The 27,766-nt window shown below is 48.1% G+C and overlaps 2 protein-coding genes across 4 annotated transcripts in view; both read left to right on the top strand.

The window, feature by feature from the left end:
* Positions 1-8,401, top strand: part of LOC105710097 (uncharacterized) — a 189,204-nt gene extending 180,803 nt beyond the window's left edge. The window contains exons 8-11 of the mRNA XM_064365718.1: positions 870-978; positions 1,086-1,214; positions 2,203-2,364; positions 4,069-8,401. The gene's annotated coding sequence lies outside the window, so the exon portion shown is untranslated. The remainder of the gene's footprint in view (positions 1-869; positions 979-1,085; positions 1,215-2,202; positions 2,365-4,068) is intronic.
* Positions 8,402-13,755: 5,354 nt separating this feature from the next.
* On the top strand, positions 13,756-20,038 carry LOC135270433 (zonadhesin-like). Of its 3 annotated transcripts, none has more exons than XM_064365931.1 (5): positions 13,756-16,000; positions 16,127-16,304; positions 16,765-16,874; positions 17,072-17,188; positions 17,973-20,038. In XM_064365931.1, the coding sequence occupies exons 1-5, from the start codon at positions 15,917-15,919 to the stop codon at positions 18,057-18,059; spliced, it is 576 nt and encodes a 191-aa protein (XP_064222001.1). In that variant the 5' UTR covers positions 13,756-15,916; the 3' UTR covers positions 18,060-20,038. The 3 variants fall into 3 exon arrangements, with proteins under 3 accessions (XP_064222001.1, XP_064222000.1, XP_064222002.1); XM_064365932.1 differs by having other exon boundaries at positions 15,898-16,000; positions 17,542-18,066; XM_064365930.1 differs by lacking the exon at positions 17,973-20,038 and having other exon boundaries at positions 13,758-16,000; positions 17,072-17,627.
* Positions 20,039-27,766: the final 7,728 nt, after the last annotated feature.

Here is a 27,766-nt window from a genome sequence, read left to right as displayed (position 1 = left end):
GTGGATCTCTTGAGGTCAGGAGTTTGAGACCAGCCTGGCCAACATGGCAAAACCCTATCTACTAAAAATACAAAAGATTAGCTGAGCGTGGTGGTGCACACCTGCAATCACAGTTACTCGGGAGGCTGAGGCAGGAAAATCGCTTGAGCCCTGGAGGCAGAGGTTGCAGTGAGCCAAGATCATGCCATTGCACTCCAGCATGGGTGACACTGTGAGACTCCATCTTAGAAAGAACAAAAAAAAAAGAGTATGTAAGATTGAGAGTAACTGGGCAGGTGGGTGGGGGAGCTACTGTAGGCGGGTGGTCAGTGAGGGCCTCATGGGGGAGGCAGCCCTGAGATGGGAAGGACCAGGCTTGTGAAAAGCTGCAGAAGCAGCACTGCAGGAGGCAGGAAAAGCATGTGCAAAGGCCTCTGTGGTGGGAAGGAGCCTGGTGCTTCGGGGAGAGCTGGAAGGGGAATAAGACAGGGGCAGAGTGCTTGGCGGGGGCGGGTGACCGGGAGATGAGGTCAGATGGGCAGGGACAGATCCTGCTGGCCCTGGAGGCCACATGGAGGCATGCGATTGCTTTCTGCTTTTGGAAATGCTGACTCTGAGTGTTGGGAATGAGGCGTTTTTTTTTAATCCAGATGCTTTCAGTCTGCAGCCTGGGAATGGCTCTGGGCTCTTCCAGAGATGAGGGGCAGGGCAACTTCTTCACCCTCCATCCTAATTCCTCTACAGGGATATTGCAGGAGGGCGGTGTCAGCTTCTCCATCCTCCCTAGCCTCTCATCTCCCAACAGAGATGGGGTGTAGGGGTGCCGTTAGCCTCTCTTCTCCCCCGAGTCTCCCCCTTACTCCCACCACTGCCCTCCCGTCTCAACGCAGGTACAGCTCGCCTGGAACAGAGGACAGCCTGTGACTCTGCAGCTTGCCTGGGCCGACAGGTTCTCAGCACACAGCACCACCTGGGATGGCTCCTGCCTCCCCGGGGCAGGTATGTGGGGTCTGGCCGCTGTGCCCAGTGTGGGGCTCCCCTTTGCTCCAGGCTTCTCAGCTGCCCCCACTCCCCCGGGTCATGTACCCTGTTCTCTTCCCTATCAGCTCCAGGAAACTTTGGGCCTGGACCCCCTCCGGGCCTGCGGGGCCATAACACAGACCCCAGATGTGTTCATTGAACAGCTCGACCTGTCCTGGGGCGAGTAGCGCATGTGGCAGAACTTGACATACAAGGTGAGGCCTGGGGAGCAGTGTCCAGGCAGGGAACCCCCACACGGCTCCACATGCTGCAGGAGTGCCCCGCTCTGGGACTGTGCGGTCTTGAGTTCCAGTGCTTGTGGGAACCTGGGCAACTCACTTCTGTGCTGTGCACCCTGGTTTTCTCACCTGTGAAATGGGCACAATACTCCCTTCCTACCTGGGATGTGGTGAGGGCTCTGGAAGACAAGAAAAGCATGTGTTTCCAGAGATGCTGGAAACAGATGGGGAAGGAGGTGGGGTGCTAGTGGGCTTCTCAGGAGGGGGCAGAGGGAGATCGGGAGCTCAGGTTCCTGGAGGCATCAGGGACCAGGTCTCCTCCAGCATCACTACCTGATGGGCTCCTCATGGGGCCGAGCACTGTTCTGCAGAGCCTCGGGCAGGAACCCGCCTATGGAGAACTGGCCCTGGAAGCCCCTTTCCTCTTCTGGGCCTCCCATCTGGGTTCCTGGGGCTCTTAGGCCCATCCCCCTAAGTGCTCACAGCAGAAATCCTGCCATGGTCAGGGTGCAGTGGCTCACGCCTGTAATCCCACCACTTTGGGAGGCTGAGATGGGGAATCACCTGAAGTCAGGAGTTTGAGACCAGCCTGGCCAACATGGTGAAACCCTGTCTGTACTAAGAATACAGAAAAATTAGCTGGGTGTGGTGATGTGCATCTGTAGTCTCAGCTATCTGGGAGGCTGAGGTGGGAGAATTGCTTGCACCTGGGAGGTGGAGGTTGCAGTGAGCCGAGATTGTGCCACTGCACTCCAGCTTGGGCTACAGAGCAAGACTCTGTCTCAAAAAAAAAAGAAGAAAATCCTGCACCAGAGCATAAGGGAGTGCTGTGGCTGATGAGGGCTCTGACGGTGGATTCCTGGCACATGTTCTTGTTCTTGCTAGGTGAGGGTCTCCACCTGCAGCTGGCCATGGGCATTCTCTTACATGATGAGCCCCTGACACATGGGCCCTCTCATTCCAGAGGCATCGGCCATCTCAGCCAGACAAGATCATCATGGAGGCCATGCTGGAGCGCGTTCTCAGGGCCTCTTGTGCCTGGTAGAGCTTCTGGGGAGAAGTACAGACTGACTACGCACAGTGGCTGCGGCACTCCCTCCACCTAGGGCTCTGTGACCCGCCCAGGGTGAGTCTGCCCTGGGGAAAGGGGAAGCTGGAGGACCAGGGACCCATGGTGATGGGCCAGTATGGAGGGTGGTGCCCACAGAAGGCAGGGGTGTGAGCAAGGCAGCCAGATGCCAGTATGGTGGCTCTGCCATTTGCCTGCTGGGTGACTGGGCAGGGCACATCTCCTCTCTGAGCTTCCAGTGTTTCATCTGAGGAATGGAAGCAGCAGCAGGTTCCAGGATGTAGGTGATGGTGAGAGTTAAGAGAGATGTGATGCAGGAATGCTCAGCCTTGGTGCCTGGCACAGAAGTTAGCATTGCTGTTGTCATGATTGCCTCAGAAGAGAGGTGTTGGGACCCCTTTTCCTCAACCCCTTTCCCCTCCTGGGATTGGTAGCTGGTTCATTGGTTCTTTTATCCACCCACCCATCCATTCATTCACCCATCCTTCCTTCCTCCTTCCCATCTTTCATCCATCCCCCTATTTCTGCCCTTCCACCTTCCCACCCTCACTCCCTTGCATCCCTCCATCCCTCCACCATCCATCCATGCATCCATCCATCCATCCATCCATCCACCCACCATCCATCTATCATCATCCATCTACCATCCATCCATTCATCTCAGGGACCCACACTCTTCTGTAAAGGGACAGATAGTAAATATTTTAGGCTTTTTGAACCATCCAGTCTCTGTTTCAACTACCAACTCCACCACTGTCTTGTGAAAGCAGCCATAGATGATATGTAAGTGAATGCATATGGCTGTATTCCAGTAAAAGTATTCATAAGAGTTGGCAGTGAGCCAGATTCAGCCCTGAACCATCGTTTCCCACCCCTTATCTATTCCTCTGTTCATTCAGAAAACATGTATGTGCTTTACCTATGCCAGGCTGTGCTCTAGGTTCAGGGACTGGGTAGTGAAAGAGACAGCCCAGGTGCCGGCCTCCTGGGTGGTGCATTCCAGTGGGGCCAGGAAGATATAGCAAACTAGAGCTGTTTGGTCTGTGGTCAGGGTGTGGCAAATGCTGTGCAGGGAGAGGGGGAGGGGGCAGGGTGTTGGAAAAGGGGCCTCACTGCTGGGGGTGAGCCCTGCAGAGGGAAGGGGCCTTAGGCAGGACTTTGTCTTGAGGACCATGGGGCAGCGCTTATGGAGGGAGCGAGGGAGGTGAGGTTGGGAAGACAAAACAGTCCACAGGCCATGCCAGAGCCTGGCTTCTCTTAAGCGCAGGGGACAATGTCTGATTTGCGTGTTTATTTTATTTTATTTTATTTTCCTGAGACAAAGGGTTTCGCTCTGTCACCCAGGCTGGAGTGCAGTGGTGTAATCTCAGCTCACTGCAACCTCCGCCTCCCAGGTTCAAGGGATTCTCCTGCCTCAGCCTCCTGAGTAGCTGGGATTATAGGCGAGCGCCAACACGCCCGGCTAATTTTTGTATTTTTAGTAGAGACAGGGTTTCACCATGTTGGTCAGGCTGGTCTTGAACTCCTGACCTTGTGATTCACCCACCTCGGCCTCCCAAAGTGCTGTGATTACAGGTGTGAGCCACCGCGCCCAGCCCTGATTTGCGTTTCTTAGAGGTTAGCTGGGGCAGGGGCAGGCGTGGAGGCTGGGAGGTGACAGCTGCTGAGGTATTCCAGGTACAGGGGATGGTGAGGAGAAGCAGCTCTTACCACCCACCACCCCTCCCCCGTGCCTACCTGACACCCAGACTCTCATCCTAGGCCCCCTTGGTCTCCGGGGAGCACATCCTGGGCCAGGATGGGCTCCTGCTGCATTCCCACTGCCAGCTGGGCCTCGCCCCAGCCCCAGACCACGGCCTGCACCTCAGCCTGACCCTCTGAAACCACAGCAGGCCTCATTTGCCTGACTTCTCCAGGGAGCTGGAGGTGGGTGGCCAGGACCAGGCTGACAGTCCCTGGGGAAGATGCCCGGACTTCCTTCCTGTTCCTCCCTGGCCAGCAGGTCCTCACTGCCTGGGCAGCCCCGCCATCTAGTGGCCATCTGAGGAATTGCAGACGAGCACCCTGGATGGGGCCAGAGCGTCACTCTGGGTGCAGGGAACGCCTGCTGAACCCCAGGCTAGGCCTGGCGCCAAGACAGAGCAGCTCCTCCACCGGCCCAGCACCCAGCCCTTCCTATAACGGAGAGGTAGTAGCTGGGCTGCCCAAATTTGAATCCGAACCCAGCTGCCTCCTGGCACCTGAGTGGTTATAATAATTGCACTGGCCCTATCTCCAATGGGGTTAATATTGCAAAGATTACATATGTTCATAGGCATAGATTGCTTAGAGCAGTGCCTGATGGAAAACTGCCAGTATGTAAGTATTTGCTGTCATTAGCCATTATTGGCTCCATCTCCTCCCCTTCCTGCCTCCCAGCAGCCCTGGGAAGTAGGAAGGGGCAGAGTTTGCCTCCAATGCCTACTCTGCCCTGACCTGGCCAGGCGATCCCAGCAAGGAACCTCTCTGAACATCTGTTTCCTCATCTTGGATCAGGTATTTCATAGGGTGGTTTTTGGGGGTCTGGATAGCAGTTCCCACTGCCTGCATAGCCAAGGCACGAGACATAGCAGGTGCTCTCTCAGTGTTTCCATTGGCCTCCTCTGTCTCCCTGGCTGGGTGAACTTGACCTTGTGACTTTCCTTTGCTGAGCCTCAGTCTTCCCCACTGTCAAATGGGAACATCTAACATCTCCCTTGCAGAATCCTTAGGAGGAAAACAGACCTTTGTACAACATCTGCACATAGTAGGTGCTTGTGAGAAGGGAATTCCCTCCCTTCCTGGCAACTGGAGCTGGATGAGGATGGCATTTGTGGGTTGATAGTCCAGCAGCTGTGGCCCTTTCAAAGGAGCTTCTCCTTCCAAGCTTCTTGTTCTCTGGGACTGATGGTCACTTCCCATTTCCCAGCCAGGATCCTGACTGCTCCCAGATCTGTAAGCCCCATGCCCGATGGAACCAGATGCCTGGGAATGAGCCTGTGGTGGACACTCAGCAAGTGACTGGTCCTCTTGCTTCCCTGTCCCAGATTTATTTGGGACAGCTGTTCTGGTGCCTCCTCATTGGCTCCATTCTGGGGTCTGTGGAGTGGTCAGAGGCTTTCTCAGCCTTCTTTGATCCTCCCCACAGCCCAGTGGCCCCAGGACAGATGAGGGACAGATTCAGGGAGGTCAGGCACTCTCCCAGGCTGCACAGAGGTGGGTGGGGCCCTCGCTCTTCAGTGATAGCCAGCAGGGCTGAGGCCAACTCTGTGTGGTCTGAAGACTGTCCCCTGCCCCCACCTGCCTGGCAGGATCACAATGTGCTCTGTGAAATTCCACAGGAGTCCTAGGCTGTACCTTCTTACCAACTTGGATCTCCTCAGAGATCAATGTGCTTCTGCAAGTTTAGTAAGCGCCCTGCATTAAGTTCCAAGGGCTACTGTATTAAATTGCCACCAACCAGAAGGCTTAATGCAACAGACATGTTTGGTCTCACAGTTCTAGAGGCCAGAAGTCCAAAATCAAGTTGTCAGCAGGGCCACATTGCCTCTGAAAGTCCTAGGGAGGATCCTTCCGTACCACCTCTAGCTTCTGGTCACTGCTGGCGATGCTTGGCTATGGTGGCATCACGCCAGTCTCTGCCTCTGTCCCACATGGTGGCCTTCTGCCTTCTGGGTGGTGTCTTCACATGGCCTTCTCCTAGGAACAGCATTCATTGGGTGTGTGGCCTACCTTCGTCCACTGTGGTCCCATCTTAACTTGATGATATTTGCAAAAAAAACTATTTCCAAATAACACCATGTTCATGGGTATGGGGGATCACGACTTCAACATATGTGAGGAACCAAATTCAACCCATAACAGACACACGTGCACACACACACGTGCACACACACACGCACGCACACACGTGCACACAGGCACGCATCCACACACCCGCACACACACATACACACGCACACACACACGCACACTTTTAAGTCCGTCTATGTGTTGTGAGCCATTGTTCTGTATGTTTTACAGACCTTGGAGCTGAGGCCCAGAGAGGGTGCCGCCCTTACTGAAGGGTGCACAGCTTGTTAGCTGCAGTGTCTGGAGTAGAATACATGGTAGCTGAGGCTCCTTCTCCCGCAGGGCTTCTTCCAGGCTTGTGTTCTCTTGGGGCCTCTGAGCCTCTCCCCGACCCCATTCTAGACACCTGTCCTGGTCCTGGTCCCTGCCATGCCCCAAGGATAGGCGCCTGCAGGGATTTAGGTAAACTGCTCAGTGCCTGGGGTGTTATGCCAGGTGTTACCCGCATCTCCTTGAACTTGCTTAGACCTTTGCAGTGGTTCCCATGCAAACTTGGAAAGCCTGGGCTGTTGGCAGAAACACCAGGGAACTGCGAATGTTAGAAACACAAGTGCCCGGGGTGCCCCCTCAAACCAATTAAATCAGAGTGTCTGGGCGGGGCCTGGGAAGCCATCTCTAAGTTGCCCTGTGGAGGCTGCTGCTGGGTTGCTGGGCTCCTAGATGGTTTTTTTTTTGGAGAAAGAGTCTCACTCTGTCACCCAGGCTGAAGTGCAGTGGCGCCATCTTGGCTCACTGCAACCTCCGCCTCCCGGTTCAAGTGATTCTTCTGCCTCAGCCTCTCAAGTAGCTAGGACTACAGGTGTGTGCCACTACACCCGGCTAATTTTTTGTATTTTTAGTAGAGACAGCATTTTACCAGGTTAGCCAGGATGGTCTCGAGCTCCTGACCTTGTGATCCACGATCCACCTGCCTGGGCCTCCCAAAGTGCTGGGATTACAGGAGTGAGCCATAGTGCCTGACCTACATGGATATTTAAAAAATTGTTTAAATCTATTTGCTAAGAGACTGGCTAATTTTTGTGTTTTTGGTAGAGACAGGGTTTTGCCATGTTGCCCAGGCTAGTCTCAAACTCCTGGGCTCAAGTGATCTGCTCACCTTAGCCTTCTAAAGTGCTGGGATTACAGGAGTGAGCCACTGTGCCCGGCCCTGAGTATTCTCATAGGTGCTTTCTGTGATGAGGCACTGGGAGCCTTTTGGGAGGGATGTGGCACAGGGAACCTGGTGCCCTGGAGATTGGGTGTGGTTATTGTGCCTTCCCTTTGTTTCCTACAGGTCCGACTGCAGCCTCCTCAGCCAGCCCCTTCCTAAGCCTGTGGCTAGCAGGAGGTGGAGACCAGGGACAGGGCCTGGGACAGACTCCACTCAGGACTTTGCCCTCCCACTCCCAGCTTTGCGGCTCCAAGGCTCAGTGGGTTGGCTTACTAGGACGTGTCTCCAGCTCAGCTTCTCAAAGCCTGGTCCAGTTGGAGGGAAATGTGGACAACAGGGAGGAGAAAGTGAGGCTGTCCATGTCCAGGGCCCCAAGCTGTCTCCAGGCTTCTGTGTCCCATGAGGAAAGTGAGTGGCAGCTGGGTCCCAGCTCGGCTCACTGGGTCATGGCCCCCATTGGCTCAAGAAAGGAGAGGGGTCTGGGCATTAAGATTTCAGAAGTCAGGACTGGGCCCAGGGGCTCACACCTATAATCCCAGTACTTTGGGAGGCCAAGACAGGAGGATCGCTTGAGCTCAGGGGTTCGAGACCAGCCTGGGCAACATGGTGAGACTCCCATCTCTTCTTAAAGCCTGGTGGGGTGGTGCGCTCCTGTGTCCCAGCTGCTGGGAGCAAGCTGTGATGGTGCCACTGCACTCCTGCCTCAGTGACAGTGAGACCCTGTCTCAAAAAAAGGCTCAAGAAACCCTGTCAGGACTGCGTGGCATCCCTCGCTGACAGCCATGTCAGGTGAGGCTACTGGGAAGGGTACAGAAGAGGGGGCTTCAGGCGGCTCAGCAGGTTGATTGAGGTGGTGCAGCTCCAGGTTCTCAAGTCCTAGGGCTTTGAGGCTTGGCCTGGGGCAGTAGGGAGCTACGGAAAAGTGGTGGAGGAGGAGTGGGCAGCTGGAAACATCAGGGTGCCCCAGCAGGTCCCCTTCTGGCTCCAGGGGCAGAGAAGAGAGTGTGGTGCCGTGGGCATGTGCCCACGTGCGGTCAGCAGAGGTGGAAGTCCTGTTCCAGGATGGCAGGAAGCCCTTCCAGCCCCTGGGACACCTGTCCTTGCAGGCTGCCAACCACAGCCTCCTGCTGGCTGTGTACGGCTGCCAGGGGCGCCTGCTGGGCCATGTGGAGGTGAGAGGGCCTGGACTGGGACACGGGGAAGGGGTTATCGTTCTCTCTCTGGGCAGAGGCCACAGTGCCAGGAACCCCGAGCACTTTGAGTCCATCTGTGCCCGGAAACCAGAGCACATGGCCCCAGGGTGAGGCCCGCCCCTGCCGCTAGCACTGAGACCTTTTGTCTATTTCATTCCTATGCGGCCCCGAGGGAGTCCCAGCCTCTTCTCTGCCCTAACAGTCCAGGATTGCAGCAGTTGGTTCCCAGGTGCGAGCCCGGCTGGAAAAGAAGTTTCAAGGCTTGGGTGCCTCTGTGAGAAGGTTCCAGCACTTGGTGGGTAGCACAGGGGGGAAGGATTGGGTGGAGAGCTCCCCCTCTGGCCTGGCTTGTAGTCCCCACTTGCCAGGCATCCCACCCTGGGCAGGAGGGTCTGGGGCTCTCTCTGCCCTGGAACTCACCCTGATTCTGCCTTGGCTTCCCTGCCCAGGTACAGCCGGCAGGCACCCTGGATTTCGTGGCAGGCCTCCTCCTTCAGCTGTCCCAGGCAGGGCTGGAGGCCATGCAGGCAAGTGGTCAGGCGGTCACCACCTTGCGGGGCCAGAGCCAGGCCAGGCAGGCACTGATCCAGCACCTGCCTCTTTACCTGGACTGGCTGCAGGTGGGGCTGGAGTAGCTGTGGAATGAGCTGGAATGTGAGTGTGGGAGGGAGGGCTCAATCCTGCACCAAAATCCACACCCAGTCCAGGGCCCTAAGCCCTCACATTGGCCTATGGCATTGTTTCAGTCAGAATGGTGGCCTTGCTTCCCGCCAGCCTGCAGCCCAGCTGTGTTGAGACCCCTGCCTTACTTCTTACAGACCTACAGCCTTGGGTTTTTTTTTTTTTTTTTTTTTTTTTTCCTCATGGAGTCTTGCTCTGTTGCCCAAGCTGGAGTGCTGTGGCACAAATTTGGCTCACTGAAACCTCTGCCTCCCGGGTTCAAGCAATTCCTGTCTCAGCCTCCCAAGTAGCTGGGACTACGGGCTGCACCACCACACCCAGCCAATTTTTCTATTTTTAGTAGAGAGGGGGTTTCACCATATTGGCCAGGATGGTCTTGATCTCTTGACCTCGTGATCCACCCGCCTCAGCCTCCCAAAGTGCTGGGATTATAAGTGTGAGCCACTGCGCCTGGCCCAACCTTCTTTTTTCCATGGTCTGCTGTCTTATTCTTACAAGGTCTCCAAGCTAATATCCCTTACGCCTGCTGCCTAGGTTTCTCCAGTCTTCTGCCTGCTCTCTTTTGCATGGACAGCCTTGTTTCTGTGAAGCTCACTGCCACAGGGTCTCTTTCTCGTTCCACGATGGGCTCTCTGTGGCCGTGTGGTCGTTAAACGCTCACAGCTACTGCCCTCCTGGCAGGACTAAGAACTTCTGGCCTCTCCACCATCCAGGGCTAATGTCCGGCCCAGCGTAGAGCCCCCAAGACCCTGCCCAGTGCCAGTGTGGGTGTCCCTCTGACTGGGTGTTGAATGTCACCTCTGTATCCTCTCTGCTGTGCCAGAGTCCCATGGCCACCCACAGCGCAGTAAATTTGGAAGAGTGCTCCATGACTTGGCACACTGTGCTGTTCGCGGCTGTCATTGACTAGTGAGAGGAGGCAGGAGTGTCAGCACAGGGAAGGGGGCCGGGGCAAGTCCAGGGGGACCAGGGCCATCACCCAGTGTCCTCTCCCAGTCCCTGTGCCTTCACATGGGATGCACTTGGCTGTCCCAGCACTATGTCACCCAGGGTGTTTAGTGGGGCTGCCCCATTGGCAGGTGCTGCTTGGCTCAGAGCACACTGTCAGACTCCTAGGAGGCAAGCAGGCGTCTGGCATAAACCACGTTTGTACAAACAGTTCAGGTGCAGAGAGCCTCGTATCACTTCTAGGAGTGGTGGGAACCCTCCCCCAATCCAAGTTCCCAGACAAGCTATGAGCAGGCCATGCAGAGGTGGCTCGGGTCTGCTGTGACAACTCGCCTGCAATCTCCAGGGCCTGCTGCTCTATTCCTTTTCCCCTACTCCCCCACCATCTTAACCCCAGGAAGAGGCCCTCTGTGGCCCCTGAAGGAGGTGTGGTGGGAGCGGGCAGAGGAGGCCATGTGGTGGCTGCAGATCTGAGTGCCCGGGATGCCAGGCAATGGGGGTCCCAGGCCCATCAGGATGGCCCTGGGGGTGGTGAAAGGCACCGTGGTGCTGGTGAGTGAGAGCAAGGATGGGGCATGGCTGGCAGTTGAGGACGACTGAGACAGCTCTCACTGTCCCCTCCCTCTCCAGGTGGCCCACCAGATGCTGTCCTGGGCTGGGGCCACGTTCTCATGTGCACTGAAGAGGCTCTGCAAACCCCTGCTGGACCTGTATGACCTTGTAACCAGGTAACACAGGGTTGGGAGTGGCGCATCCAGCGTTCCTGCCACATATCAGGTGCGGTGCTGAATGCTTCGACACTGACTCACTGACTACTCTGACCGCCCTGCACAGAGGCTTCTTCACTCCCCATTTCACAGGAGAGGAAGCTGGAGTTTCTTCCTCACTCCACAGCGACCTCGTGAGCACAGTCCCAGTGCAGGCAGGATTTTAGGAGCTGCTGCAGAAGACCACAGTGGGCGAGGCTGACCCCTGCCTTCAGGAAGCTCAGTTTTACTCAGAGACAGACACGAAGCCCAAGAAATCATCTACAGCAGGGTGTGCACTGCTCCCTGCAGAGAGCAGGCCATTCTGCTCTGTCACATTTCCTTTTGTTTTGTAATCTTTTTTTTTTTTTTTTTTTTTTTTTGAGATGGAGTCTTGCTCTGCAGCCCAGGCTGGAATGCAGTGGTGTGATCTCAGCTCATTGCAACCTCTGCCTCCTGAGTTCAAACGATTCTCCTCCCTCAGCCTTCCAAGTTGCTGGGACTACAGGTGCGTACACCACCGCACCTGGCTAAGTTTTTGAGTTTTTAGTAGAGGCAGGGTTTTGTCACTACAGGCTGGTCTCCAACTCCTGACCTTAGGTAATGCACCCTCCTTGGCCTTCCAAAGTGTTGGGATTACAGGCATGAGCCACGACTCCTGGCCTGTTTTGTAATCTTTTAAATGCATAAAAGCCCTTCTTTCTTGCAGGCTGTGCAGAAGCTGACCACAGGCTGGGTGTGGCCCACTGCCCATCATTTATCACCACAGAGCCATACCTTAGGTGGCAAATGCTAGAGATGGAACACTGGTGAGATGGTGGGCTGGGGAACCTATGGTGTGGCCATGGCCAGCTTTCAGGAGAAGGTACAGTTTGAGCAACAGCCATGGGGCCAGTGTGGGAAGAGAGCTCCAGGTGGGGGCACCACTGCACAGGGGCCTGGGAGAGGGATGTGCCTGGCCTGTTTTTAAGATGGAGTCTTGTGCTCTGTCACCCAGGCTGGAGTGCTGTGGTGTGATCTCAGTTCACTGCAACCTCTGCCTCTCAAATTCAAGTGATTCTTTTGCCTCAGCCTCCCAAGTGGCTAGGATTACAAGCATGTGCCACCATACATGGCTAATGTTTGTATTTTTAGTGGAGTCAGGGTTTCACCACATTAGCCAGGCTGGTCTCAGACTCCTGGGCTCCAGAGACATGGCCTCCCAAAGTTCTAAGATTACGTGCAAGAGCCACTGTGACTGGCCTGTTTTAATAGCAAGCTGGTTGGGCTGAAGCAGAATATGAGCAAGGGAGAGTGGATGCAACTGGGAGGGACTGGGAGGTCCCGAGGCTGGGGGGTGGTGGGGAGGACTCTAGCTTCTGCTCTGACCTAGAAAGGACATGATCACCCTTTCACTTCAAAAGGTCCCTTTGGTCCCTGTGTTGAGAACACGTGGGTGGTGGATAGAAGTGGTGAACTCAGTCTAGCGCAGGGGCCTGGGGACCAAATATCCTTTTCCCTCCCAGGCATGAGGCCCACCAGGAACCGGGCTCCGGGAAGGGAGGCAGCCCCCTTCTTCCATTCTGGTGGCCTTGCAGAGCATCTGGACTCCGGCTCTGCCTCTAACTGGTATTCCTCTGCATCAGCTCTGTGTGCCTCAGTTTCCCCAGCTGTAGAATAGGGACCAGACCTGCATCATGGGGAAAAGCCTCCATATAATACAAGTTCCTGCTCCTGATGCCTTGTGGTCAGAATGTAGGCTGAGGAAGGGAAGAGGTCTCAGGGCGGGGCTTTGGCTTGGTTGAAGAATCACCTGTCTGGTTATTCACCTACCTGGTGAGTGGGATCTGGTGGGGGTGCCAAAAAATGGATTTAACTGGCAGGGAGGGCATTCAGGCTGCTTCCTGCCCCCAGCTGCAGGGTCTCTAGGCTCCCTAGAAGGTAAGTGAGTCCACCTGCCCCTGCACCCCCTCCACCGACCCATCAACAACAGAGTGAGGAATGTTCCTCGTCCGACTCCACCCCCACCTGAGCCGAGATCTCCCTGATGATTCAGATCTCACAGGCTGGATCCTACTCTACATATTGAGAAAGTTCCAGTCCTCCCCTCAACTGTAGACATTTCCTAGACCTGTTGGTCAGGCACACTGGCTCATGCCTGTAATCTCAGCACTTTGGGCAGATCACTTGATGTCAGGAGTTCGAGACCAGCCTGGCCAACATGGTGAAACCCTGACTCCATATAAAATACAAAAATTAGCCAGGCATGGCAGTGAGTGCATGTAGTTCCAGCTACTCTGGAGGCTGAGACAGGAGATCACTTAAACCCAGGAGGCAGAGGTCGCAGTGTCAAGATAGTACCACTATACTTGAGCCTGCAACACAGAATGAGATTCTGTCCCAGAAAACAAATCAAAACAATTTCCTACACCTTCCAGCTCCTGTCCTTGGCATCCCCACACACAGGCCCATGATGCTCAAGACCCAGGGGCAGATCAGACATGACATCAGATATCTGTGTCCTCAAAATAGGGCAGGTTGTGTCTGTCCCGGCCTCACCTCCCACCTCCACTGTCATGCTGGCCTCTGTCCTCCTCCACCTCATTATGGGATTTCCTAAAACAAGGACAGCCCCTCCCCAAGAGGCACCCCCATGCTTTCCACGGCAGGGCTCATCCTGCAGAACTGTGAGCTCCCCCTCTGCAGCCAAAGGAAGCACGGCTCGGCCAGGCACAGCAACTTGTCCTGTGTGTTCCCTCTAGGAACTACTCAGTGGTGGTGACGCTGCTGCTGCTGCTGCTGCCTGGGGGTGATGTGGCCTGGGTGACTGGCTACCTGGTGGAGGAGAAGCTGCTGTGGCCACTCTGAGAGCCGTCCAGGGTCAACGTGCTGGCCAAGTCCTACCAGCTCAGACACCGCCTGCTGCAGAGTCCCTGGGAGTGTGAGTCCTGCCCCAGGCTGTGCCACCCTCCTCCCTGGGAGCCCCCTGCCCCATGGGCACAGCAGTAGGGCCATGCAGGGGCAGGTACTGTGGGGGCACAGGGAAGCCTGCAGAGGCTCGTGGCATCACAGTGCCAGGCCCAGAGCTCACTGGACTTCCCAAGGTCCTATGGGACTAGGGCTGAGGCTGCACATCCTGCTTTTGTCCAGAACATAAGGCCTGGCCCAACAGAGGAGTACAGTGGGTGGTTTAGGGCTTCAGGCCAGCTCCCTCCCTGTGGGCTCTGCTGGAGCAGAAGGCAGACCTCCCATTACAGCTGGAAGGGCATTAATTGAGTTCAGACTCACAGGTCAGGGGCGATCTGGTGCTGGGATGACCGGCTCTGGGCTCCTGGGGAGCTTGCGTGTGGCTCAGGTGAGTCTGCTAACCTCTGTGGACTTGGATTCCTCCACTGTGAAATGCAGGTAACCATGTGGCTCGCTCACATGGGTAAGGGGCATGTATGGTTCTTAATGCACAAGGGAGCCCCTCATGTCCATGGGGGAGCCACAGTACCCAGGCTTGGCAAAGAGCGGTTTATTTGTGTACGACTCACGTGGAGGCCTACGGCTCCCTAGAAGCGTGGGTGTAGTCAGGTCTAAGCAGCACGCTGATCTTGTAGAAAACAGCCTGGTCTTCAAGTTGTGTGTGTGTGACCATGGGCTTCTCTGTGCCCCTTAGTTCTGGTAGCTGTCCACAGGACTGGTAGTGCCTCCCACGGGATGCTGGCCCTGGCCATCAGGTGCCTGGCTGTGCACGATGGATGGTGCTTTCCCGCCATGAGCACAAGTACCCCCAAGGCACAGCTCAGGGGCCACTCTGGCTGGACTGGTCAGACCTGCTCCTTCACAGGCCATCTCTTTCCTACCCTGAACAGGACAGGTCTGCAGAACACTGCTGTCACTTTTGAGGGAGCTGTTGGCTATCCACTTAATGTCTTTTTCCCCCTCAGTAGCTTCCTTGAGATTAAACGGATGACTTGCATGATCTGTTTTTTTTTTTTTTTTTGAGACTATGTCTCACTCTGTTGTCATGGTTGGAGTGCAGTGGTACGCTCTCGGCTCACTGCACCCTTGGCCTCCTGGGTTCAAGTGATCCTCCTACCTCAGCCCTGCAAAGCGCTGGGATGGCTTAGCACCACCGGGCCCGGCCGATGTGTGAATTTTAAGTGCATGATTCAGTGGCTTCTAGTTTATTCAGAGTTGTGCATGCCTCACCACAATCGATTTTAAAACGTTTTTATCATCCTAAAATGAAACCGTGCAGCTGCCAGTCTGCCTGCTGTGTCCATGGCTGTGCCTGCACTGGACATCTGACATAAATGGAGGCATAGAATACATGGCCTCTGAGCCAGGCTTTGTTACATAGCACAGCAGTTTTGTAGCGGGTCTGGGGACTCTATTCCTTGTTAGGGCTGAACTGGGTCATAGCCCTTCAGCTCATGTCATCCTGAAGCAGGTGGGGGATTGCTGGGCCTCCGGTTGCTGCACCAGGGGAGGGGGACTCCTGGCCTCAGGGTAGGCTAAGCCAGGGCTCTAGGCATTGGGGTACCCAGCAGGCATCAGGATCCCACTGCAGTGGGTGGAGCTGGCTCGACTCACCCTGCCTTTGGGGCTGCTTCCTTCCAGACCATGCCCTGGTGGCCAGGGCCCAGCACATGGTGACTTTTTTTTTTTTTTGAGACAGAGTCTAGCTCTGTCACCAGGTGCCAGGCTGGAGTGCAGTGGCACAATCTCCGCTCACTGCAACCTCTGCCTCCTGGGTTCAAGCAATTTTCCTGCCTCAGACTTCCCAAGTAGCTGGGACTACAGACAAGTGCCACCATGCCCAGCTAATTTTTTATATTTTAGTAGAGACAGGGTTTCAATATGTTGGCCAGGATGGTCTTGATCTCTTGACCTCATGATCTGCCTGCCTCAGCCTCCCAAAGTGCTGGGATTACAGGCATGAGCCACCGCACCTGGCCCACGTGGTGACTTTTGACGGCTGGGTGTGGGACCTCAGCATCCAGCGTGGCAACATCCTCCTGGCCCAAGACTTTGCTCACAACACATTCTCCCTGATGCTGAGTCGGACAGGCTTGGGGCTCATGGCCCTGACCATGGAGCTGAACCACGTGACCCTCATCTTCTACCCCAGCCTGCAGGTGAGGAGGGGAGGCCCGAGCTTTTCCTGGAGACCTGTGCCTGTGGCAGGTGGCCTGGGGGATGGCGCTTTCAAGCTTGTCCCTGGCTGTGGGTCAGCCTTCCTGCCCACCCCCTCTGGTCCACAGGCCTACAAGCTGTACAACTCCTACCTGCTAGGGGAGAGCTGTCCAGACCTCCAGCTGCCTCTTGCCATGACAAGGAGGGACATCCCCAGGATTGAGCTGGCTAGTGAGGACGGGGCCTCCGTCTCCTGTGACGTGCCCACTGGCCTCTGCAGCCTGACTCTGGGCCTCTGGCACCACGGTGAGTCTGGGCCCAGGCGGGGTTGGCCCCACCACCAAGAGTCTCTTCAGGAGGCACCATTCTCAGCTTCCAGTGTGACAGGTCCCCGGGCTGTAGGCGGTGACTGTGGTTGAGATGAGGCCCAGGGCTTTCTGCCCCCATCCCTGGGATATGCGGCTCCAAAGTGGAGTTGGCCTTTCTGTGGTCCCTCTGCCAAGGAACACAAAGGGCAGGCCTGGATTCCAGCCACTCGAGCTGAGGACGTGGAGAGGGGATGGGGGGACACACGCTGTCCTCAGTCCCTGTGCTTTCTCTCCCTCTTCTGATGAGGGTTTGGAGCCAGAGCCCTGGGCTCTGGGAGTCTGGGGTGGAGGTGGCAGGATTCTACCACTTCTCAGTGTGCCTCAGGCTTGTCTCCCCTAGAGGTCCACTGGGGGAGGATCATGGGCTCTCAGGACCTCAGCTTCCCTCCTCCCCACAGGCATGTCCGCTGGCCTTCTGGGCACCAACAACAATAAAGCAGGCAATGATCTGATGCTGCTGGATGGCTCTGTGGCCCAGAGCCTGGAGGAGCTCAGCCTGGCCTGGCAGGTGAGCAGGTGCACCTGCCTTTCCTCCCTCTGGCTGAGGCTTCAGGGCTGCTTGCTGCAGAGTCCCAGGAGTGGCCTGCTGGCTCTGCAGAGGTCTTTGCAGGCCCAGGGTTGGGGGGAGTCTCCTGCTGAGGCCGATGTATGTGGGAGAGCCACATGGTCCAGTGGGAGGCCTGAGTCTTGCGTCTGTCCCGCCAGGTGGATGGTGACAGTAGGGCCACCAAGAAGACTCAGTCGACCTGCCCAGGACAGAGCCCCACCTGCTGGGCCTTCTTCCAGGACCCCCGTTCCAGCTTGGGGAACTGCTTCCGGGTGGTGAGTGTGAGCCTGGCCCCTGGGGCACAGAAAGCCCTTTCCCCAGTCTCTGAGTCAGGGAGCCAGGTGATCAGGCCCGGCTGGTCCCACCCCCACAAACAAACAAACAAACAAAAAAAAAACAGCAATTGGAAACACTCTGGGTTGAGAGTTTCACAGCAAGCACAGCTGAACCTGGGATGGTCCAGCTCTGTGGGGGAGGGGTGTCCACCATTACCGCTATTACTGAGGCACTCCACCACTACAGAGGCAGCCTGCCATTGCCGAGGCAACCCGTCATTACAGAGAGAATCCGTCATTACAGAGGCAGGTTGCCATTACTGAGGCAGTTCTAACTACACCCATATAAACAGGACTGCAGGGAAGTTCACATGGCAGCCGGGCAGAGCCCACAGCAGCTGAGCGAAGCCTCTGCAGGCAGTGACTAGGCTGCCTCCTTGCTGGGCAGGGCAGCCCTGAAAAAAAAAGGCAGCAGCACAGTAGAAACTCATAAATAAAGCCCTAACTAACTCCCTGGGACAGAACACCAGGGGAAAAAAAGAGGTTTATGAGTTCTGCTGCAGCAGACTTAAATGTACCTGCCCAGCAGCTCCGAATGAACAACAGAGCTCACAGCTCAGCACTTGAGCTCCTATAAAGGACAGACTGTCTCCTCAAGCAGCTCCCTGACCCCCATATATCCAAAGAGTCACCTCATAAAGGAGAGCTCAGACTGACATTTGGCAGGTATCCTTCTGGGACAAAGCAGAAGAAGAAACTGGTAGCAACCCTTACTGTTCTGCAGCTGCTGCAGGTGATCCCCAGGCAAGCAGGGCATGGAGTGGACTTCAGGGGCCAGACTGTTAGAAGGAAAAATAAGAAACAGAAATAACTTCATCATCAACAAACAGGACGTCCATTCAGAGACCCAATCAGAAAGTCAACAACTACAAAGACGACAGGTGGATAAATCCACAAAGATGGGAAGAAACCAGCGCAAAAAGGATGAAAACAGCTGAAACCAGAACACCTCTCCTCCTACAAGGGATCACAACTCCTCACCAGCAAGGGAACAAGATTGGATGGAGAATGAGTGTGATAAAATGACAGAATCAGGCTTCAGAAGGTGGGTAATAAGAAACTTCCGTGAGCTAAAAGAACATGTTCTAACCCAATGCAAAGAAACTAAGAACCTTGAAAAAAGATTTGACAAAAGGCTAACGAGAATGGACAACTTAGAGAGGAATATAAGTGAATTGATGGAGCTGAAAAACATAACACGAGAACTTCGCGAAGCATCAACAAGTTTCAACAGTCAAATTGACCAAGCAGAAGAAAGGATATCAGAGGTCGAAGATCAACTCAATGAAATAAAACTAAGCTTCATAAGTGAAGGAAAAATAAAATCCTTTGTGAACAAGCAAGTACTCAGAGATTTCATCACCACCAGGCCTGCTTTACAAGAGCTCCTGAAAGAGGCACTACACATAGAAAAGAACAACCAGTACCAGTCACTCCAAAAATATACCAAATGGTAAAGAGCATCAACACACTGAAGAATCTGCATCAACTAATGGGAAAAACAGCCGGCTAGCATCAAAATGGCAGTATCAAATTCACACATAACAATATTAACCCTAAACGTAAATGGACTAAATGCCCCAATCAGAAGACACAGACTGGCAAATTGGATAAAAAGCCAAAGCCCATCAGTGTGCTGTATCCAGGAAACCCATCTCACATGCAAGGATACACAAAGGCTCAAAATAAAGGGATGGAGGAAGATTTACCAAGCAAATGGAGAGCAAAAAAAAGCAGGAGTTGCAATTCTCATCTCTGATAAAATAGACTTTAAAGCAACAAAGATCAAAAGAGACAAAGAAGGGCATTACATAATGGTAAAATGATCAATGCAACAAGAAGAGCTAACGATCCTAAATATATATGCACCCAATACAGGAGCACCCAGATACATAAGGCAAGTTCTTAATGACTTACTTACAAAGAAACTTAGGCTCCCACACAATAATAGTGGGAGACTTCAACACACCATTGTCAATATTAGACAGATCAACCAGACAGAAAATTAACAAGGATATCCAGGACTTGAACTCAGACCTGGAACAAGCAAACCTAATAATAGACATTTACAGAACTCTCCACCCCAAATCCACAGAATATACATTCTTCTCAGCACCACATCACACCTACTCTTAAATTGACCACATAATTAGAAGTAAATCACTCCTCAGTAAATGCAGAAGAACAGAAATCATAACAAACAGTCTCTCAGACCACAGTGCAATCAAGTTTTAGAACTCAGAATTCAGAAACCAACACAGAACCACACAGCTTCATGGAAACTGAACAACTGGCTCTTGAATGTTGGCTGGATAAACAATGAAATGAAGGCACAAATAAAGATGTTCTCCGAAACCAATGAGAATGAAGACAAAACATACCAGAATCTCTGGGACACATTTAAAGCAGTCTCTAGAGGAAAATATATAGCAATAAGTGCTCACATGAGAAGCAAGGAGAGATATAAAATTGACACCCTACCATCAAAATTGAAAGAGCTAAAGGAGCAAGATCAAAAAACTCAAAACCTAGCAGAAGACAAGAAATAACTAAGATCAGAGCAGAACTGAAGGAGATAGAGACACAAAAACCCCTTCAAAAAATCAATAAATCCAGGAGCTGGTTTTTCAAAAAGATCAACAAAATAGACCACTAGCCAGATTAATAAAATAGAAAAGAGAGAGTAACCAAATAGACGCAATAAAAAATAAAAGGGATATCACCACAGATTCCACAGCAATTCAAACCATCATCAGAGATTATTACAAACAACTCTATGCACATAAACTAGGATGCCTGAAAGAAATGGATAAATTCCTGGACAGTTGCCTCCTCCCAAGCCTAAACCAGGAAGAAGTCGAAACCCTGAATAGACCAATAACAAGGTCTGAAGTTGAGGCAGCAATTAAGACCCTACCACCCAAAAAAAAGCCCAGGTCCAGATGGGTTCACAGCCGAATTCTACCAGACATACAAAAAGGAACTGGTACCACTCCTTCTGAAACGATTCCAAATAATCCAAAAAGAGGGAATCCTTCCCAAATCATTTTATGAGACCAACATCATCCTGATACCAAAACCCGGTAGAGACTCAACAAGAAAAGAAAACTTCAGGCCAATATCTATGATGAACATAGATGCAAAAATCTTCAATAAAATACTGGCAAGCCAACTGCAAAAGCACATCAAAAAGCTTATCCATCATGATCAAGTAGGATTCATCCCAGGGATGCAAGGCTGGTTCAACGTATGCAAGTCTATAAATGGAATTCACCACATAAACAGAACCAAAGACAAAAACCACATGATTATCTCGATTGATGCAGAGAAGGCCTTTGACAAAATTCAGTAGCCCTTTATGCTAAAAACTATCAATAAACTAGGTATTGATGGAACGTATCTCAAAATAATAAAAGCTATTTACGACAAACCAACAGCCAATATCATACTGAATAGGCAAAAACTGGAAGCATTCCCTTTGAAATCTGGCACTAGACAAGGATGCCCTCTCTCACCACTCCTATTCAATATAGTACTGGAAGTTCGAGCCAGAGCAATCAGGCAAGAAAAAGAAATAAAGGGTATTTAAATAGGAAAGGAGGAAGTCAGATTGTCTCTATTTGCAGACAACATGATTGTATATCTAGAAGACCCCATCGTCTCAGCCGAAAATCTCCTGAAACTGATAAGCAACTTCAGCAAAGTCTCAGGATAAAAAATCAATGTGCAAAAATCACAAGCATTCCTATACACCAATAACAGACTTAAAGAGAGCCAAATCAAGAATGAACTGCCATTCACAATTGCTACAAAGAGAATAAAATACCTAGGAGTACAACTAACAAGGAACATAAAGGACCTTTTCAAGGAGAACTACTAACCACTGCTCAATGAAATAACAGAGGACACAAACAGATGGAGAAACATTCCATGTTCATGGTTAGGAAGAATCAATATCATGAAAATGGACATACTGCCCAAAGTAATTTACAGATTCAATGCTATCCCTATCAAGCTACCAAAGACCTTCTTCACAGAACTGGAAAAAAACCACCTTAAACTTCATATGGAACCAAAAGAGAGCCCGCATAGCCAAGTCCATTCTAAGCAAAAAGAACAAAGCGGGAGGCATCACACTACTGGACATCAAACTATACTACAAGGCTACAGTAATCAAAACAGCATGGTACTGGTACCAAAACAGAGATATAGACCAATGGAACAGAACAGAGGCCTCAGAGGCAACACAACATACCTACAACCATCCGATCTTTGACAAACCTGACAAAAACAAGCAATGGAGAAAGGATTCCCTGTTTAATAAATGGTGTTGGGAAAACTGGCTAGCCATATGCAGAAAGCAGAAACTGGACCCCTTCCTGACACCTAACACTAAAATTAACTCCAGATGGATTAAAGACTTAAACATAAGACCTAAGAGCATAAAAACCCTAGAAGAAAATCTAGGCAAAACCATTCAGGACATAGGCGTAGGCAAGGACTTCATGACCAAAACACCAAAAGCATTGGCAACAAAAGCCAAAAGAGTCAAATGGGACCTAATCAATCTCCATAGCTTCTGCACGGCAAAAGAAACAGTCATTAGAGTGAATCGGCAACCAACAGAATGGGAAAAAAATTTTTGCAGCTTACCCATCTGACAAAGGGCTGATATCCAGAATTTACAAAGAACTAAAACAGATTTACAAGAAAAAAACAAACAAGCTCATTCAAAAGTGGGCAAAGGATATGAACAGATACTTTACAAAAGAAGACATACATGAGGCCAACAAACATATGAAAAAATGCTCATCATCACTGGTCATTAGAGAAATGCAAATCAAAACTACATTGAGATACCATCTCATGCCAGTTAGAACGATCATTAAAAAATCTGGAGACAGATGCTGGAGAGGATGTGGAGAAATAGGAACACTTTTACACTGTTGGTGGGAGTGTAAATTAGTTCAGCCATTGTGGAAGACAGTGTGGCGATTCCTCAAGGATCTAGAAACAGAAATTCCATTTGACCCAGCAATCCCATTACTGGGTATATATCCAAAGGATTATAAATCGTTCTGCTATAAGGACACATGCACACGAATGTTCATTGCAGCACAATTTACAATAGCAAAGACCTGGAACCAACCCAAATGCCCATTGATGATAGACTGAACAGGGAAAATGTGGCACATGTATACCATGGAATATTATGCAGCCATCAAAAACGATGAGTTCATGTCCTTTGTAGGGACATGGATGAACCTGGAAACCATCATTTTCAGCAAACTGACACAAGAACACAAAATCAAACACCGCATGTTCTCACTCATAGGCGGGTGTTGAACAATGAGAACACATGGACACAGGGAGGGGAGCATCACACACTGGGGTCTGTTGGGGGGAAATAGGGGAGGGACAGTGGGGGGTGGTGAGTTGGGGAGAGATAGCATGGGGAGAAATGCCACATATAGGTGAAGGGGAGGAAGGCAGCAAATCACACTGCCACGTATGCACCTATGCAACCATCTTGCATGTTCTTCACATGTACCCCAAAACCTAAAATGCAAAAAAAATAAAAAAAATAAAAAATTCACACACACTATTTGTACTCTCGTATAAATATATGCAAACGCTATTTATAGTCTGTTATAAAAATTATATGCACTCTGTTTGTACTCTCAAAAAATATACAACCTCTATTTCTACTCAGTTATAAAAAATATACGCACTCTATTTGTATTCTCTTATAAAAAATATGCAAATACTATTTGTACTCACTTATAAAAAACATACAAACTCCCAATATACTCTGTAATGAAAATTATACAAACACTATTTTACTCTGTTATAAAAATTATACACGGTATTTGTACTCATAAAAAATATGCAAAGTCTATTTGTACTGTTATAATAAATATACACACTCTGTACTCTCTTATTAAAAATAGGCAAACTCTATTTTTACTCTGCTTTAAACAATGTAAACACTGTATGTGTACTGTCTTATAAAAAATACGCAAACTATATTTTTACTCTGTTATAAATAATATAAAATCCCTGTTTGTATTCTGTTATACAAAATATAAAAACTCTCAAAATACTCTGTTATAGAAACTATACAATCTCTATTTGTATTCTAATAGAAAATATAAACTCTCTATTTGTATTCTCTTATAAAATATATGCAAATTCTATTTGTACTCTGTTATAAAAAATACACAAACTCTGTTTGTACTGTTATACAAAATAAAAAAACTCTAAAAATCCTGTTATCAAAAATACACAAACTCTAGTTGAATGCAGTTATAAAAAATATACACACTCTGTTTGTACTCTCTTATAAAATATACGCAAACTCTATTTTTACTTTGTTATAAAAAATATACAAAGTCTGTTTGTACTCTGTTATACAAAATATAAAAGCTTTAAACATACTCTGTTATAAAAAATATACACACTCTGTTTGGTCTCTGGTATAAAAAATATGCACACTGGCCGGGCGCGGTGGCTCACGCCTGTAATCCCAGCACTTTGGGAGGCTGAGGCGGGTGGATCATGAGGTCAAGAGATCGAGACCATCCTGGTCAACATGGTGAAACCCCGTCTCTACTAAAAATACAAAAAATTAGCTGGGCATGGTGGTGCGTGCCTGTAATCCCAGCTACTCAGGAGGCTGAGGCAGGAGAATTGCCTGAACCCAGGAGGTGGAGGTTGCGGTGAGCCGAGATCGCGCCATTGCACTCCAGCCTGGGTAACAAGAGTGAAACTCCATCTCAAAAAAAAAAAAAAAAAAAAAAACTCTCAAAATACTCTGTCATAAAAAATATACAAACTATAATTGTACTCTGTTATAAAGAATCTACACACTCTATTTGTACTGTCATAAAAAATATTCAAACTCTATTTGCACTCTGTTATAAACAATATACAATCTGTTTGTTCTGTTATACAAAATGTAAAAACCCTTAAAGTACTCTGTCATGAAAAATATACAAACTCTATTCGTACTGTTATAAAAAATATATACCCTCTATTTGTACTGTCTTTTAAAAAATATGCAAACTCTATTTTTACTTTGTTATAAAAAATATATGAACTCTGTACTGTTATACAAAATATAAAAACTCTCAAAATATTCATTGATAATATACAAACATTATTTGTACTCTAATAAAATATATACACCCTCTATTTGTACTCTTATAAAAAATATGCAAACTCTATTTGTACTCTGTTAAAAAAAATATATAAACTCTGTTTTTACTGTTATACAAACTATAAAATCTCTCAAAATACTCTGTTATAAAAAATATACAAACTAAATTTGTACTGTTATAAAAAATATAGACATTCCATTGTACTCTTATAAAAATATGCAAACTCTATTTGTACTGTTATAAAAAATGTACACACTCTATTTTTACTCTTATTAAAAATACGCACTTTTTTACTCTATTATAAAAAATATACACATTCTGTCATTTCTTACAAAAAATATGCAAACTCCATTTTTACTCTATTATAAAATATAAGCACACTCTATTTGTACTCTCTAATTTAAAATATGCACACTCTATTTTTACTGTATTATAAGAAACATACACCTTCTATTAGTACTCTCATAAAAAATATGCAAACTCTGTTTTTACTGTTATACAAAATATAAAAACTCTCAAAATACTGTTATAAAAAATATGCAAACACTATTTGTACTCTTATAAAAAATATACACACTCCATTTGTCCTCTCTTACAAAAAATATGCAAACTCTATTTTTACTCTATTATAAAATATAAGGACACTCTATTTGTACTCTCTCATATAAAATATGCAAAATCTATACTCTGTTATACAAAATATGCACACACTATTCTTACTCTCTTATAAAAAATATGCAAACTATTTTTACTGTTATAAAAAGTATACAAACTGTACTCTGCTATACAAAATATACAAACTCTCAAAATACTGTTATAAAAAATATAGTTTCAAAATACTCTGTTATAAAAAATATACAAACTCTGTACTCTGATATACAAAATATAAAAATACTCAAAATACTGTTTAAAAAATATACAAATTTTATTTGTTCCCTATTATTAAAAATATACACAATCTATTTGTACTCTTATAAAATTATGCAAACCCTATTTGTTCTCTGTTATAACAAATATACAAACTCTATTTGTACTCTGTTATAAAAAATATACACACTAATAGTACTCATAAAAAATATGCAAACTCTTATTTGTACTGTTATAAGAAATACACAGTTCTGTTTTTACTGTTATACAAAACATAAAAATTCTCTAATCTGTCACAAAAATATACAAACTCTTTTTGTACTGTTATAAAAAATATACAGTCTATTTGTACTCTCATAAAAAATATGAAAACTCTATTTGTACTCTGTTATAAAAATATACAATTTCTGTTTGTACTCTGTTATACAAAATATAAAAACTGTCAAAATACTCTGTCATAAAAAATATACAAACTATAATTGTACTGTTATAAAAAATCTACACACTCTATTTGTACTCTTATAAAAAATATGCAAACTCTATTTGCACTCTGTTATAAACAATATACAATCTGTTTGTTCTGTTTTACAAAATGTAAAAACCCTCAAAATACTGTTATGAAAAATATACAAACTGTATTTGTACTCTGTTATAAAAAATACATGCACTCTTATTTGTACTCTCATAAAAAATATGCAAACTCTATTTGTACTGTTATAAAACATATACAAACTGTTTGTACTGTTATACAAAATATAAAAACTCTCAAAATACTGTTATCGATAATATACAAACATTATTTGTACTCTAATAAAAAATATACAGCCTCTATTTGTACTCTCTTATAAAAAATATGCAAACTCTATTTGTATGTTATAAAAAATATACAAACCATGTTTGTACTGTTATACAGAATATAAAAACTCTAAAAATCCTGATATAAATATGCAAACTCTATTTGTACTCTTATAAAAAAAAAAATACACACTGCATTTGTACTCCCTTTTTTTTCTTTTTGAGCTTTCAGAATTATTTATTTTTGTCCAAGAGATTAAGAGAAATAATGCTGAGTAAAGAAGACTTTTTTATTTTTATTTTTATTTTTTTTAAAAGAAAGAGAGAAAGAAAAAAAAAGGAATGAAGGAGAGGAATAGAAAGGAAGAGAAAAGGGAAAGAGAATGAGAGTATTGCTTTATTGCCCAGGCCAGAATGCAGTCTAGAAATGGGTATTGAAAACCTCTTTTATGCCAATAATTATGCTTAACAATGGAGACAGGAAGGAATAAGGGAAGAAAATAACAAACAAGCAGCCAACCAATATTTCTTTTAAACCTATAAAGTGCTATGCAATTACTGAGGAGTGATTTACTTCCAATCACAGCCATTATTTCAAACAACTAGACACATGTGTCTAAGGTCTACCATATTGGGCAGTGCAGCTAAAGAGCATTCCCATAGTTGAAGAAAGTCCTGCTGAAATTGAACATTGTTGTGCTAGAGACTGTGGTTCCATATGTGTTGCTTTTAATTATAATTCATAACTAAAATGTAGGTATCTTTTTCTATTTTCCAAAGCAATAAATTCCCAGTTAGAAAAAAAACTTTTATACAGCTATATGCATTTAAAGTTATTACAAATCAAAACACTAAGTTAATAAAAGTTATAGTAAGCTAGGTTTTATTAAAGAATTTAAACAATAGTGTAGCCTAGAATGTGCAATGTTGATAAAGCCTATAATAGTGTAATGTCCTAGGATTTCACATTCACTCACCACTCACTAACCTGGAGCAACTTCCAGTACTGCAGGCTCCATTCATAAGTATCCCATATACATGCACCATCTTAAATGTTTTATATGGTATTTTTACCGTATCTTTTCCATATTTAGATATGTTTAGATACATAAATACCATTGTTACAATTACCTACACTATTCAGTGCAGTAACAGGCTGTGCAGGTTTGTAGCCTGGGAGTAATAGGCTATACCATATAGCCTAGGTGTGTAGTAGGCTATGCCATCTAGATTTGTGTAAGTATACTCTTTGATGTATGCACAACAATGAAATCACCTATTGGCAAAATTTCTCAGAATGTGTCCTTGTTAAAAGACACATGACTGTAATTGTGTCTAAACTACAGTATTTTAATAAAGATTATCCCCTTGCCTAACAAAAAAACCCATATTAGGCTACAGAAAAGAGGCAATATTCTGGATGGATCTCAGACCTTCACCCCTCTTCAGAAGCACATTTCCTTCAATAATTTTTTGGAGGAAACTGAAGACATTGAAGCATATGATCTGAAAACTTCACATTTCCCTCCCTTTCTATTAATACACCAAGGTCAACTGAGGATCTACGTGGTTCTGTATATAATTCCATTCCTGAATATACAAATAGGCAGTGGCTTAGCTTGTGGGTTAGAATATAACATTTGCCTAACATGCAGAAGAGTCTCTCTTATCTGAATGTCAGCTCCACAGAATGTTG

Source organism: Aotus nancymaae, unplaced genomic scaffold (genome assembly GCF_030222135.1).
Source record: "Aotus nancymaae isolate 86718 unplaced genomic scaffold, 86718_ANA_hifiasm-v0.15.2.pri h1tg000062l, whole genome shotgun sequence".
Lineage (NCBI taxonomy): Eukaryota > Metazoa > Chordata > Mammalia > Primates > Aotidae > Aotus > Aotus nancymaae.
Note: the sequence above shows the minus strand (reverse complement) of the source record. Positions and strands in the feature narration are given on the sequence as shown.